Consider the following 16,942-nt stretch of genomic DNA (forward strand, 5'->3'; position numbering starts at 1 on the left):
TAGTTTGTAGCGGTTACAATTATTTCCATCTGTTCGAATGTTTATGTTTTTTCTTAGTTGTTGGTTTTAGTTCTAATTTATTTCAACCAAGATTTACCCGAACGTGTGTTACTTACCATCCAGGACTAATGAATGTTTTCATTTTTCTCTTTGCTTTTTTTTCTCTTTCTCTCTCTCTCTCTTTCTCTCTTCCTATTGTCACATATCTATGTTTTCCGTGCGAAATGAATGAATATACATGACGGTTTTCCTCCTTCCTTCCCTTCATAATGTCGCACCATTTTCTTATGCAAAAAAAAACCACACACAATCACACACACAACATTCATTAAAAAATTGTTATAATTCTCCTTTTTGGCGGACAATAATTGTTACTTTGCGAACATCATTGCACTGTTCCTAAACGTCGTTCCGATGTCAATTCATTAAAAATTTGTTAACTTCACCTTATTATCATCACACTTGATCACTTTAACGTCACCCTTTTTGTCCACCGCACCACCACATTGCACCCAAAACACAACACCTACAACAACGATCACTCTGCTACAACTACAAAAATAATTAAAAAAACAAACAAACAAAATAAAAACAACCAACCAACCAACCCCCTCCTCCAGATGGACATGAAAACGATGGGATCTATTTACTATGAAAACTTTGTAAGTAATTGAGCCACTTTTTTATATATTTTTTTTGTTATTTCATTTTATTATTACCGTCCAGCATACTTCTTCGTTTGCTCTTTTGTACTTTATTCTACGAACGTATTTGATTAACACTCGGATATGGTACGATCTGCCACACTCCCTGTGAAGCAAACGATCGGAACGTTCCGCGTGGTGTAGCTCTAGTTTTGCTTTCGGTTGTGGTACGGTATTGGAATCGGTTTTCGCGTATTTGATTTTTGGACAAAAAAAAATAGTGCCACCATTTTCCGTTAGTTCCTGATCAAACGGATTTTATCAATTTTTTCCTCTTTTTTTGTAGTAACAAGTATGACATTTTATGCAAGTTTCGACGTATTTTTGTAAGAATATTTTAAACTGGCTCCCCATCTTCATGAATACTACTTGGCGTTTCTTGTTGATCTCCTCTATAAAACAAAACAAAAAACAATAAACAAACACGTCAGCTCCCGTCCCAATAAACCAACAAAGAACAATACTTGATAATGCTACACATCATATTATCTGGCCATAAAGTATTCCCTGCCACCTATGTACATCTAACTGCACCTAAATGTACTCTAGTATATCCACTCCACCTTAGTATACGCTATCTAATGTGCTGCCCTTGTCGCGTGTAAATTAGTGTACCTTCTATTGGACCGAAAACTGCCACCTAAATGTAGCAAAAACTCCTTCATTGTGTATAATCTGTTGTTTCCCAACTCACACTATTGCACTTAGCGCTCCCTTTCTGTCTCTCTTACTTTCTTTCTTTCTGTCTATCTCTCCCCTTCTATATTTATCTCTTCCTCTACCTACATGTCGTGCTATTCTCTTCTTCCCTCTTATTTCCTTATCGTTTGTCCATCTATTTATATGTCAATCTCAATTTTTCTTTTATCATCCGTTTGTCTAAATGCATTACGAGCTCGTGTAAACGAACCCTTACCGAATTACTATTCTAAATCGCCGTGTACAAATCAAAAGCTGATCTTCCCATTTAATTTCTCTGCTAATGTTCGTTATTTAGTAAAGTAGAATGTTTGAAATCCGTTTATTCCGTAACGTTTAGCCACTACCGTGTGCATCGCATTAATACGTTTGTTGTTTTCTTTTCAATTTACCTCTCTCTCCCTTTTTTTTCTTTGTCTTTGCCTTGCCTGCCCCGTGCGTCCACCGCACACCATTCACAGGCGTTCCCGGGAATGGTTCCGTTCAAGCGAACTGCTGGAGAAAAGTCCGGAATACCTGTTTACCAGCCGGGCGCCACCTACCAGCAGCTGATGCAACTACAGCAGCCGTTCGTGCCAGTGTCATGTGAGTACCCTAGTACCACTTCTACCGCCGCTACCTATATTCCACCAGCCTCCACAGCAACCCCAATCGCTAATAATCTCGCGAGTCTGGTCAACAGCAACAGCAGCAACAGTAGTAGTGGTAGTGGTGGTGGTGGCGGCGGTGGTAATAGTGCCGCTCTCGCAGCCGCCATTGCCGCCAGTAGCGCCGGTTATAATCCCTCGTCGATGTTACTCGGTGGGTTGTACTATACGACGAGCGGTGCCGGTGGTACGAACGCCATCGTCACCTCCGTCGGTGGGACGGGTGTGGTTAGTGGTGCGGGAGGATGGGCTGGCAGCAGCACAAGTGTTGCCAATATGCTTAACAACAACAGTCCGAAGATGAGCAACAAGAATGCTCCACTCGCCAAATCGATGTCATTGCAATCGATGGCATCGTTGGGCGGTTCCATGAACCATCTGGCCGGGGCTGCCAATGGTCAGGCGGCTAATGCCCACTCGGAGAGTGATCTAAAAGAGGCAGGTGTCGATAAAGAGGATTCTCTTGCAGGGGACCTTCTCACACCAAGCAGTGGTGCGTTGTCGAGCAGTGCCACTACCACAACTACGGCCGGTAGTGGTGCCTCGCTAGCCCAAACATTAGCAACTTCGTCTACGCAGGCAGTTTCGGTGCCGGTAACAAGTCCGCTAATGCAGTACTCGGCCGTGGCCACCTCGAACCATCAGGCCGCTTCTATGCAGGCACATCTGCAGGCCGCCCAGGTAGCTGCCGCACAGCACGCTCACGCAGTTCATGCACAGGCGGCCGCTAACCAGAATGCGGTATTAGCGGCTGCAGCTGCTGCTGCAACGGCACAGTACCCATCGGCAGCCGGTGCCCACTACACCGATGCGGCCAGCATGGCCAAAGAGGTAGCGCACAAAAATTACGCCCTAAAGCTTCACGGTGGTTCAACCGCGCTGACCGGTAAACCGTTGACAGCACTCGGGTATACGGGGGTTGCACTGAACAAGGGTGGTTTGTTGCCGCAGCCAAGCCAACAGTATGCAGCCGCGGCTGCAGCAGCCGCCGCAGCGTCGGCTACGAACGCAGCCACAGCCGCCTATCCGCAGGCAGCCGCTCGGCTTAGTGCACCGACCGTGGCCGTTGCAGCCGCCACACCGCAACAAACTCTGCTCGCACCCTCACTGACGACCCGTCCACCGCCTCCGATCATGTCACAACCCGGCGCCTACCCGCAATTCCTCCGTCCACAGATGCCGGCCGGTTTCGGTTCCAACCCGTACGCGGCGGCTGCTGTCGCGCAGCAGCAGCTCATGAACCAGAGCTTCATGTACCCGGGCGCTGCATTTTCGGCCGCTGCTGCAGCAGCCGCAGCCGCCGCCACCGGTGGCTACCAGTTCCCCATGGCCCAGGCAGGCATTCCCTCGAACCTGACCGCCATCCCAACGCCAGTTCCGCAAGTGTCGGGCACACCGGCAGCTGGCAGTGCCGTTGTACTGAACCCGTACAAGAAAATGAAAACCTCCTAAATAAGTGGCTTACAATTACTTCCAACCGAACTGAACCGGAAGGATAGAGAGCCTTTTTTAACGGGAAAGAGTGAGTGATTGTGCGTGTGTGTGGAAGGGAAATTTTGAAAGCCCTCAAACGAGGAGTAAACTGAGTTTGCTCTATAAAGATACCATATTGCCATAACGCGGTAAATTGAAACATACTTAATGTAATTGCGGTACCATAAAAAATACACCCGCGCGCACACACACACACAAACATACCATGATAATCTTAAAGAAAGTTATTTCCCTCTTAGAGGGCAACTCCGTGTGTAAGTGTGTGAAATATTTTGAACGATAAAGCATAAAAAGAAAGCATGGGAAGGGTTCATAAAGATAAGAATACAATAATTTTGCCACAAAAGAACACACACACACACAGTCATACACATGTTTTACCACACAAGAAATCAGTGCCTCTGTAAGCGAGAAGCGCATCACTACCTTTTCACTATCATCAAGTGCCCGATGAGGGGTACGTTACATCGAGTACACACACGATCACACGGGACAAAGAAACAAACAGACAAACAAAACACACCAATGAAAAGGCGATAGTGAAGGGTAGAGATAAGATGATCTCGAAAATGGACGATCGTCGGGTCGTGATCTGCAAGATCCTATAGATCATATGAAACAACTGTGATAGCTTCACATAAAAAACCCACGCTGCTGCAAATTGCGGGTGTCCGTGTAGATGACACATACGCACATACGCATGCTTGTCCACCTAGTTTTGCTTGCCCAACTCCAACAGTTACACCTCTGCTAAAGCTTGCCCCAAGTTTGGTTTATCTGCCAGTGCACAATATAAACCCAGTAAGAAAGCATTTTAAAATCCCTTCCTGTCTGTTCCGCACTTTTGGATTTGCTATAAAAAATGGAACAGTAAACTTTCTTATGGAACGATCAAGCAGAACAAGTACGATGTGTTTGCTTGATATAATTTCTGGCTACTATTTTCACCATTTAAATCGTGTCTGGAACGCTCCTATACGCGTTTGACATTTGGCGTACACAATTTCTTAGTAATTATAATTATAGTAAAATATTTTGCCATAATATACTAAAATAGAGGGCATCCCGGTGGTGTATGTGATAAACGGCGCCTGTTCCAAACGACAGGACCGGGATTCAAATCCCATCCGGACCGTCCCCCGGGGGCAAGGACTGACTATCCGGCTACGTGGTAAAGTAAGTCTAGTAAGCCAGAAATGGCCGGCATGACCTTAGTGGTCGTTAAGCCAAGACGAGAGAGACAGATACTAAACAATTTCTTCAACTTAGCAATTTAACAATCATATAAAATGTAGCAAGCAGAAAACATTTAAGATAGGGCAAAATATGGCAAATTTATTTCTTTATTCATTAGCTCCTCGTATTCGCCCGTAATATAAATAATCGCAAAAATGATAATCAAATTAGATTATGTTAAGCTACTTTTGTTTTTATCTTCGTGCATATACACGTATGATCAAATGTTGTTAGTAGCAGTTTACTAAAAATTTGTCCTTTAACCAGTTTGGTAGTGTAGTGCATAAGGAAAGAAGAAGAAAAAACAACAAATTGGCCAACGTTTCAGAAACGTTAGCCGAATCTGTTCCTTTTTGTTTGAACGTGTGGTTTGAGCCTGTTTGGCAGTTTTTCAAAATACATCTTTGTTCAATCAATGCAAAGTATTTGCACTAACGAATTAAATAATTTGTCAGTAGGCTTCAGCTGATCGTTGCGTGTATTCTTCCGCTTTTCAAATCCCTTTCAAAAGGATTCCTTATATTAGTAAAAATGAATGATTTCTAGTTCACTTAGTTTGAAGGAAATTAGGTTTAGTGCAAAATAAACTCGTTTGTTCGTTCGTTTATTTGTGATAGGATCCTTAAAACTAGTTAACTAGTTTGTGTTAAATTATATTGCATTCATTGCATTTTATTGACCCTAGTGTTTTTGTTCAGTTTTTCTGTTCTTCTTCGTAAATTTAACATAAGGAAAATGTTCGATATACATCAACCACAATTCAATAGACAGACAGTGACAACCGTTCAAGGCCGTATTTGTACTTGTAATGGGAAGAAACGAGACAATTTTACGCTATCAACTACTGCACTTGTGAATGGTTATACCGTGCTAAAGGATGATTGCAGTATTTAATGGTTGTATTAGAAAGCAGTAAATTGACGACACTAATGGGTGCTTGTGTCACTTTTCAGCGCCACAGCCACACGTCACAACACGGTCCATCGAGTAACATCGTCTGCAAATGTAAACCGAAACAAACATTAAACTATTCGCTCCCAATTTTTGCATACATCTGTTTCGTGTCCTCACACATTCTCTCTTTCCTTCTCTCAGTGTGTATATGTGTGTATGTCACAATTAGCGTAAAAATGCGCTGCAAGAACATTTCTCTAACGGGTGCGACAATTCGCACTTCCAATCAAAGCCTAATCGAAGCGGCGTATTTATAGTGTTACAATCACTACTGCGCCTACTACTATTACCATTATTACTGCTACTACTACTACTGCTACTACTACTACTGCAGCTGCTGCATCAACTTTTACCAGATACTACTACTACTACTACTACTTTTACTGCTAGCTCTAGAGTACAAGTTTGTGTAATATGAGTATAATTCGTACTTTATATAAAAAAATGCCAGCGTAATAAGAGAAAACTACAGCGAGTGTGTTGATTTTGTTTAATTATTTTTTTTTATAATTAGTCGTAAGAATTTACGATTGCGTGAATTATCTGTAATGGTTGCTGCGTACGTACTGTCTCTCTCTCACACACACACACCACAAACCCACAAATTTAATTCATCTGTTGTCAAACCAAAAAAAAACAAAATACAAACACAGCAAACAAGCGGTTTGTCGTTATGCACTTGGTGGAGTAATAAGTAGGAAGCCTGTTCAAAAGTAAATGGAACAACAAAAATCCCAGAACCCCATCACACGAAAAACACACACACAATTACATACGCACAAAAGAAAAAAACGACATTAATTCGCCCAACAAACACATAACTATCATATGTACTAGTGCTACCGAATGGGGGTAAAACGTAAACCTGTCCCAAAGTAGTAGGTTGTGACTAAAACTTACACAAAACAACAAAGAAAATGGCCACAGTTGCAAAACCTTCGCACATTCAAAACAAGTACAATAAAGTGGATAAAACACACGGAAAACAGAAAAACAAGGAAAACGTGCAGCATCCAGCTTTCTACTTTTGTTTTCCATGCTTTTCTGGCTTTTGAGACACACAGAGTCCGATTAATCATTTCGCTAACAATAATTTTGCCATAAAATGAATCGTACCTGTACATGTTTATAGTATCTGATACATGTGGCTGCATTGAAGCAATTCTTTGTGTTTGTTTCCATATTGCGAATTCTTTTCCTCCTTTAAACAATCCCGTTTAGCCGTTCTCAACCATGTGTAGCATTTTTTTATGCGTCCAAAGCTATTAAATGAATGCTTTTTATGGAAACACAATATAAAAAACCCCCCTTCCCTACATATGTATGTGTTTTTGGTATGATTCGATTTGTTAGTAATTTACACTTACAGTACATTTTCTGCTATAACTATTTTAATGGTACTACTTCTATTACTGCCGCTACTCCTTACTACTTCTTACCTTATTTACCTCTTCTATTGCCACTTTTACATATGCCAAATTAACTACCGTGTACTGTGCACTACACAACCCCACACGCCGCTCCGTATTTATCTGACCGTGGGGTAGCATTTTATACCACACAAACACACCCGACGGCTCTTCTTTGCATGATAACTGTGTATCCTTAGCCAGCAAGCAATGCAACAAACATCAAATACAAAACAATAGATCCTATCTGTAATTTTTAATGCAAATGTTTTCCACCATTTTGTTACAACAAAACAAACAAAACTCCAACCAATGTACGATTTGAACGCCTATCGTAATGTGCCTGTTTTGTTTATCCGCCATTAAAACCGCCATAACTATACATACACATCTTATAAATACACTGGACACTTAATCTACTACCTGCCAGATCTTTAGTTAGCCTTCCGAATGCTACTGCTGTATGCCATTTTAAACAAATCAATACTACACCAAACACACATTCACACAACCACACACACAAGCCAACCGTACCATAGACGCGCGTGAACGATAGAAGAAGGGGGTTTGGCAAGGGGCAGGGAAACGGTGTGCTACTAAGTGTATTACAAATCATTTGTTTTTTTCCGCTAAGAAAAGAGGGATGCGGAAGAAGACGATGGTGGGGTGATAAGCTGAGCCTTAGTTTTGTTTTTTGGTATCGTATCGTGTATTGCTCAACTGTGTTTGAACTCATCCTGTGGCTTTAAATCGTTAGTCGTTTGTTTTAGTTCGCCTCATCAAACACCATTAATCACCATCGCCTACATTTGCACATAGAAAAAGGTCTTTTATTTTGCAGCTTTGTAGTTGTCATTTTGGTGTCAATCTTTTTGTTTTACAATCATCTTACTGCATTACGATGCTAATTTTTTTTTCTTGGTTCGTTTTTTATTCAACTTGCTGTAATCAGTTTTTTTAATTTCTCTCAAAATCGTACACTTTGGGTTGAGTTTTGATTTCTTTTGCGCAAGTTTTGTTTTCGATTTATTGAATTCCATCATTCATTTTATGCAAGGCAATAATGATTATGCTTTCTTATGTTTGTTTTTTGTTTTACCGCTTATTTCATGTCATTTTTAAAATCATAAAGCTACGGTTTGGGCACTTTAGATAATGATGGTTATGTATTGCCATACTTGTTTTCCTTCTCTGCAGCATGTTCAAACACTTCATTTCACCATCGTTTACAATATTTTGCGAGATAAATAATTGGTCAACTTGTGCTAGTTTCAAATAAACAAAAACAATTAAATTAAAACCACATGCTTGCATTTGCGTATCAAACGCAAATAAATTTCACCTTATAAGAAGAATGCCATCATCCTCATAGTACACGGATATGAAACACATAGAAAATATAAAGTACACAATGAAACTGCTTTGTTTGTTATAAAGTAAATAGTACGGGAGTTTGTTAATAAACCTATTTTTACATGGTTCATTAAATAGATATATATAAATACTTTCGTAAGCCTACTACTACTACTACTACTTCTACGATGAATGCATATTATGTTATCTGTAAGCTAGATTACAATGCAGCCCCCTTTCCCACATACACATCTTTAACCGTAGTCGCCTATTTTGTATTCTTGCCCGTATCAATAAGTATTCCATCCAACCTATCAACAGTACACACCTGTTTTTACTACTTACCGAAAATGTATAAAGCCATCGCATTATGCAAACATTTGTTTACCAAAGCGACAAAGTAATTAACGGTGAGGTCTCGTGTATTCATTGTGCTGGCTTTTCTAATGTGTCCCATTTATTAAAACAAACAATTTCCCCACTTTTGCACAAAACACTTTTATACGTTGCTTGTTTTATTTGTTTCTTACCCATAAAAAACAGAAGCGCTGTCAGGAGTTTCTCGTTGCAGCCCAGTCATTCGTAAAATTGCTTGGTGGAATTATTATTTTCTATTCCTAAACTTCAGCCAATCTGTAATTTTTCACTGTAATTTTCAAACCGGAATTACCGAATTATGAAATAAATATATATTCGTTGTAATCTAGCGCGCTTTGTATAGAAACGTTGACTGTTTACCAAATGCTTCTCAACTATGCAATCAATCTATTTAAAACTATCACGTTCGAAATGAATATCTTCCGGGCAAACTTTTTTTTGTTTTTATTCGTTTGCTCTTAATAACGCATGGTGCTCGCGTAAAGTTTCATCTTTGTTACCAGCCTCAGGTGTAATTTAAGTTTTGCTGCATTTGTTTTGTTTTCTTCCTGATGTTTGTTTTTACATAGTCGGGTTTTTTTTTTGGATTCCTTTGCGGATTGATTGTTCGGATGCTATATACATGCTTGCATTATTTTACTCGTTTTTGTGCCGGGACAGTTTTGTTCACCGAGCTTTACTAGTCAGGAAGGATGATCAAATAATGAGAAGCTTAGCAGATGAAGAAATTTTACTTTGATTTGCTTTGAGAGACAATTAAACCATTAATACGTCAGCATTATTATAAAACCCAAGCCCTAACAAATACACACACACAACATGCGAATAAATGCTTCCAGCGGGTAAACGCTTCATAGATAAATATCGCTTCCAGCTAAGCGTTTCATAAGCGCTTGCTGTATAGGCAATCGAATCGTTATTAACCACATCGAAGCGTTATGTACAATTGCACCACTTATAGCTTCGATAGCTGAGTACATAATAGCAAAATGGAGTATTTATTTTGCGTGAACAAGCTGCCTAATATAATGTTGCGCTTGGAGTTTTCATTAACGGTAGAAAGTAAAGGAAGCACTTAGGCGGTTAGCGTGTGAAGGATAAAAAAAACCGTCGTGTATATGCTCCGCTGTTTAACCATACCCAATCAGCACCCATCTAACACAATTTTACGGGCTTTTAAGTTCCACAGTTGCCTAGAATTATAGCTGTTGCTATAAAAAAGCCACATGTCACTAACAGTGTAAAAGCACATTTTCTCCCTCCAAAATGCGTTTCCAAGATTTTCGCAAAAAGTCACGGAGACCTTTAATTTCCCTTTGATTGATAATCTTTTCCTTCGTCTTATTATTAATAACCACTGTTTAATGTACATCATGTCCGTTAAAAGTTTGAACGTCGTTCCTCTGTAATGTAAACTACCACCAGCAGCAGCGAAACCATCCGTCCTCAGAATATCCGAACCTTTTGCAATAGCTGACTGAGCTAGAAGCGAGCTGCGCGAGAATTATTATTTTCCATCTTATATTGGTAAACGGTAGGGAACCGTAACAGTCGCAGGCAAAACAGCAGTGGTTTTGAAAGTGATACAAACTCAACGTCCTTTTTGCAAAACAAACAAAGTAGTTTTACTGTGAACATACAATCAAGGTTTAATAGTTTAGCATCGAAACAAATGGCAATTCCATCATCTCATTTGCCCATTTCGTTAATCAACCAAAACATCTCACAGGTTCGTATGTAGAGGAGGTTATACATTTGGGAAAAGTGGGAGGGATGCTTGGTACGCGGAAAATTTCGCGCTAGAAGCTCAGAACTTAGTCTATTTCTCTGCCATCCTGTGTCAACTCCTCTCTTCACTCGTGCTACCTTCGTACGATGGTGCGAGTGCTGTGTGTCGAGAGCCAAAAGGCAACGACCTCGTTAAGGATGCGCTTTAGAACGCCATCCCCAACTTCCATCCCCATTCCCATACAACGCGAACAAGGTGGAAAGTTGGTGCAAAGGTGCATCCGGGAGGCCGACAAAACCAAACCCAAAACCCCCTAGAGAGAGAAAGCGCACACGCAAGGACATTTTTTAGAGAAAAACAAAAAGTTGTCTTACTAATTCTTTTCATGCAAGTGCCTATTGTTATTGCAATCCGCGGATGAGTGCGAAGTTTGAAGCTCCACTAAATGGAGATAGTGAAAAACAAAAACAAACACGAATATGAATTGTAAACCGTAATATATGTGCACATTTTGAGTGAAAAAGAAATCACTTAAACGAACGGTTACCAAACGTTACTGAGAAGGTGCTGATTAGATGCAGCTTAAATATGGGAGCTAGTGTTGAGATGTGGAAACTATGTAGCTAAAGACACTCACGCGGGGTGTGTTTTCCACCAATCGTCATAGTAATTGTTCCTAGTGTCATTAGGTTTCGTAGTCGTTTTTTCGAACGATATTTCTACTCAACTCGTTCCAGTGTTCATTATAATGGCCGTTTCTAAGCAGTATATCGTAGCCGGTAGAGTGTTACTACTGTAACCTAACATACTTTCATCGTTCTCGAAACTACTAGATCATTAAACCATTGCGCACGAAAGATAGCGAACGAAAGGAACATCATACAAACGGGGCTAGCGAAACGGATGTTTAATTAAAAGAAAAGTAAAAAAAACATTTAACACTACTAGTTTACGATACGCCTAATACCATCAAGTAGAGATGGGTAATGGAGCGAAACCACTACAACTAGTACAACTCCGATTTACCAAAGTTGGCAGTTTAAACACACCAACCAAAACAAATTATAAACTACACATACAAACCTTAGCCGTATGTATGTGCATGTTACATGTAACGTAGTAGATTGTTCACTTTGTAATCATTCAATGATCAAAAACGTTTAAAAGTCACCGTAGCTTACTTAACTACTTTTATAGCGATCGTTCCTTTGTATCTTATCCGGTGTGCAATGTAAGAAAATGGAATTAAAATAGTCATGCTTGGTACATTTTACGACAACACTGTCGGCTCTAGTAGAAGTGTGAAAAATATGACACAAACGAGTTGAAAAACAAAGCAAAGAACAATAAGGACACTCTCTATCTTTTCAATTTACACATCCTCACAATCAGCGACCGTTCGAGAGCAAAACAACAACAACAAATCTAACGAATCAACTGCATTACTCTTCAACAAGACAAAACTAAACTCTACTAGCTACATAAGAAAACATAAAAAAGTATAAAGAAAACTACCACATACGTAGTTCATATTACCTATACTATTCAATGCAAACTATTATTATTACTTTGTTAAACTACGAACATTTACTATGAAGAAATGATAGGAATTGCAAAGAGAAACAGATAAACTTAAACAAATAACAAACCGAAACAGAGAGAGAGAGAGAGAGAGAGAGAAAAAAAAACATAGCCTCCTTATCAGAAATCGTAACGGATAGCATTAATTGAAAAAAGAAAGTAAAATAGAACCGAATTGATAAATGGAAGATAATGAATGCGGAAAACAAACAATACCAGTGAGAGAGAACAGTAGAAAAGAGAAAGTTAAATAGAAGTAAAGAAACAACAGAGGATAAAACTAGAAAGAGCGAAAATCTAACAACACAAAACAAAAACTTAAGATGGAAAACAAAACAACAAACGTTAGTAATTTCATTGTAATTATAATAAAAGAAACAAACTGTACCGTTGCTTAAGTTAACTATTCAATGAAACAGAACGAGAAACCATCGTAAAGTTCCTAACCGAGGGAAGTGCGTGGGGTGGGATAGATGGAAAATTGTAGGATCCCAACTCTTCCTAGTCGGTGGGCGGAAAATAGTTTCCCGGTGTTTCCGTTTGTGACTCGATTGTGTGCTATTGGGTTTTGCTCCTCTTCTCTTTCTTTCGCTTTTAGCGCCACTTTTTTCCCCTTGTTGTGGTTTCTTCCGTTTCGCATTCTCATTATCACATGTTTAGTGCAGTGTCCGTGTGTGAGTACATTTTGTCTTGTCCTTTCTTTTTGCGCATTGTGTATTTACGTGTTACAAGTGATGTGTGTGCGTGCGTGTTTGCGCCGTTTTGTGAACTATTCAACATTTTTGCAATGTTTTGTATTATAAACACTCAACTTCCTTAAAGTATGTTTGACACATTGGTAGTCCTGTTTTTAAAGTGTATTTTGCCAAAGTATTTTTTCTTTTAGTTTTGAGTTTTCATACTCGATACATCCTTTCTCACTATGTTTGTCCAATGTTTCACAAATGGTTGAAGGGATTATTAAAATGTCTCAAACCAAATTATTAACAATACATATTCTCCCCATGTTATTTCGAATGTGACATAGGGTTGTTATTCTTCCGGTAGTTTCGTTTTGTGTATTATTTCTATTGCTCTTATTAAAGTTACAATGCTTCTCTTTCCTCTAGTCCATTTGCACTGTGTGGGTATTTTTTTGTTGCTTTTGCTCCTGTGTTGTTTAACTTTTTCTTTCATTAATTCACAACCAAATTGACAACATAAATTTGGTTTTTTGTAACGAAAATTATTCAACCAGAGAGAATATGTAATCAAATAATGTTGCTGCATTTATGTCTTGATGACATGCTTAATTTTTACGCGATTTAGAACACCAGTATGATAGCATAAAAGTATCAGCAGTAAACATTTAACTTGCATTAAATAAAAATTAGTTACAGTTTTTTTATCAAAACTTAGTGAATTTCAAAGTTATCTTCTTTTTTGTTTGTTAATTGTATTCTTAATTCTATTCTTTTTTCTCTGCATTAATATTCGTTATGTATATTTTAATTTATTTTCCACACTTTCCGTTGCTTTAAGACACGTTTCCATGTTGGCCTTCCAAATTTGCTTATTTTATTAAAACACTTTAACATTTCTTCGTTAAAAATCAGACAGTAAACACTTAAATCTTTCGACTCTTCACGGTGGTTGGTGAGCCTTATAGCGATTTTTTCACCATCACCATGTTTGCTCTTTCATAACGTGCATGAGCAACGAACGAAGTTAGAAACAATTTATGTAAATTTCCAATTGTTGTCACCTTTCCTGTCGATCTTCATTTTGTGCTCGGCTGAGAGAACTTACTTCACCTTCATCACGTTACAACATCAGTGTAACAAATCCTAAAGTATACGCCACTTTATGTCACCGGTTTGCTGATAACTGTTTTAACTCTTATTGTGTCCTTCCTTGGACCCTCTTGGTTGTGCCTTACACTTCAACAGCGCTATCTTTCTTGCTCCCTGTTCTTGTGTGCTTTTCTTGATCTTCTGTCGGAGTGAATATTCAAGTGGTTGAAACATGTTTTGGATGGAATTGGCTGCGTATATCTACATAATTTCTATTTTTTCCCATATTATTTTGGCTTAGATTCGGTTAGCTCCCTTTTCATAGTTACACTCTCTGTGGGGCTTTGCTGTCCGCCTAATACAACAACAAAAATATATATACACACTCACGCAAATCATAAACATTTATATATCTATATATAATAGAAATGTTGCTTTATTAATAGGAATGGGAAAGTTTTGCTGATGGCGGATGACGGTTATGTTCGTTGTGCTTGTGTAGCGCCCGCGTACGGTTCTATATAAGTGTATTGCGCAAAACACATCGGATTCTGCTCGAAAACAAAACCAAAAAACGACATATTGTTTGCAATAGTCACGTATAGTTGTATTTTACACCATTTTATATTTCCCGCTCGATTGTTTTCTCCACATACACACACACACATAGACAAAAAATCCCAGCGTGAGCATTCTTCTGCATTCTCTCGTCCTATTTCATCATTTCGTTTCTGTGTGTGTTATATCGATTGTGTAAAGCAAAATGCCTTGATTGAACATTGAATTGGAATCCTCTACGTGGTGTGTTGTTAATAAATAATGGAATGAAAACAGTTGAACGTCATTTGCAAACGAAATGCAAGTATCATCATCTTTATCACATCATCATGAAGAAAGCATTTTATAAAGAGAACCAAAAAAACAACAAACTGCATCCCTCACTAGTGTCTCTGGACCTTTTGCTTCATCGCAAAGGGATAGTCCATCATTACATGCTCTCCATCATATCAATAAGATTTTTTATTATAACTAGATTATAAATATATCGTTTTATGTGTTTGATAAATTTTCAGTTTCTATTACCTTACTGGCAAAAATATACATGTTTATCTATTTTTTTCTACTTCTCTTTCTATATATTGATATATATAAATATACCAAAACTTAAAAAAAAACATATTTAAGCAAAGATATCATATAATCGTACCTATTATATATAATGTAAGCGCTTCGGCTGATGTTGCGAGCATAGGAGGTAAGAATTGCACTGCTATTTGCTTTTGTAGAATTTAGATATCTAGTTTTGTAAGTGTTTTCATTATTTCATTTTCAAACTAACTGTTACTGTGATCAAACAACTAATCCGCTCACTATCATAAGAAACAAAAATAGCAAAAGAAACCATAATCATATTAAAACGAATCATTCTAACCATCATCAGTCTAACCCAATATCGCGCAATTATTAAAAAGCAGCCACAAACAAAACAATCACACTCGCATATTAGATCATACATTATTTTGTAAGATATATTTACATTTTGTTATCTTTTCACCTTTTTCATTTTATTTTGTTGTAATCGTTTAGTTTTATTTCCTTTTTATTTATTTGATTTCTTTACCTTTTCTTCTTTTTCTACCTTACAGACCACACTAACCACCAATGAAATATGCTACCTCTTTTCACACAAACATACACACTCGTTTCCGTACGGTTTTTGCTTCCGTTTTGCATATTAATTCTTATTAACACACCATTTTGTACGCTGATGAGATGAACACCGGCCACAACACATACACTAATATTAACAGACATACATATACAAACAGTGCATCCAACTTCAACAGAATCACAGATACGTGGCTTGGTTTGATTGCTTTGTAGTTTACGTTAGCGTAGTTTTAGTGTTCAAAAAATACAATTAGTGTCACACTTATTTTAATACTATCTACATCCCTTTCTTCCTTTTATTTTCGTTTTGAAAAAAACTTTTCTATAAAATATCCACGTCGTTTACCTTCTTCCTTATGTCCTTTCTACACTTTTATGTTTCCTTTTTCTAGCTATAATTTGTTTTTAATGTTTTGTTCTTGTAATGCTCATTTACGCGCATTTTAATGTTTAAACAATATATTACATACTCTTCTCTTCCTTTACTCCATTTATCTCCTTTTCCCCTTCACCTATTCCCATAGTAGTATCCTTAATTTTATCACTTTTTCTCGTGTGAAAGATCGTTGCAATGACTAGTATTGATGTTATTTTTTATAAGAAATAATATACCAAAAATGAAATTTTTATAGAACTAATTCTATAAAAATCATTTTCACAGCTTTCTATATAATTCTTTCAAAATCGCTTTTTGGTCGTAATTATTCACTTCCTTATATTTAAATAACATTTACGTGTGTTGCGAAACATCAAACTTACACTAAATGACCATAATTCTTATAAAAAAAAACCTTGCTAGCCAAAAAACATCAGCAAATAAGAATCAACGAAGCTGCTTTTAAATCCCTTTCGCCCTTTTCCACACTTTCTGCTCTAAAATAGCTAAAAGACCGAGTAGAACAATGACAAAAATGAGTTTTTACTGACTTTATATTTTCTTCTGCATTCGGTGTATTAGAACTATCAACCTGTTCCGACCTGTAATATCCTCTTTTTTGTTAGCTCTGACATATTTTAGAATAAAACCATACACATGATGTAGAGTAATTCCCGCTCGCTCGTTTTCATTGCGACGAACTTGCATCACACTGAATAAATATTGATGTTATTCTTTCTTATTATTCTGCCCCAATTTCCCTACTAAAGTTGGATCCGTCTAGATGGTGTCCATTTGTCCCTGTTGTCTACTAGCCCTAGTACGAAGTTTGCCTGACTATTTTTCTCTTTCTCACGCTCTGTCTATTTGCTGCCAAAACTACCACATTTTTCCCAACATGGCAGCAATAGAGGAGATGCTTTCGGTGTAACTCTCGCC

General features: G+C 38.1%; 1 protein-coding gene across 21 annotated transcripts in view; it reads left to right on the plus strand.

Moving 5' to 3' along the window:
• The window catches only part of LOC125768057 (protein muscleblind), a 333,799-nt gene that overhangs the window by 303,719 nt on the left and 13,138 nt on the right, over window positions 1-16,942 (plus strand). For 18 of the 21 annotated variants that reach the window (XR_007418844.1, XR_007418845.1, XM_049435216.1 and 15 more), the window contains 2 exons: window positions 621-662; window positions 1,865-1,988. Coding sequence is in view for 19 of the 21 variants with exons in the window: in XM_049435216.1 (XP_049291173.1) it covers window positions 621-662; window positions 1,865-1,988 (166 nt within the window). In the remaining 2 variants the exon portion in view is untranslated. The remainder of the gene's footprint in view (window positions 1-620; window positions 663-1,864; window positions 1,989-16,942) is intronic. The other 3 variants (XM_049435218.1, XM_049435221.1, XM_049435226.1) reach the window with 1 other exon arrangement.

The sequence above is a fragment of the Anopheles funestus genome, chromosome 3RL, assembly GCF_943734845.2.
Source record: "Anopheles funestus chromosome 3RL, idAnoFuneDA-416_04, whole genome shotgun sequence".
In the NCBI taxonomy this organism is placed as follows: domain Eukaryota; kingdom Metazoa; phylum Arthropoda; class Insecta; order Diptera; family Culicidae; genus Anopheles; species Anopheles funestus.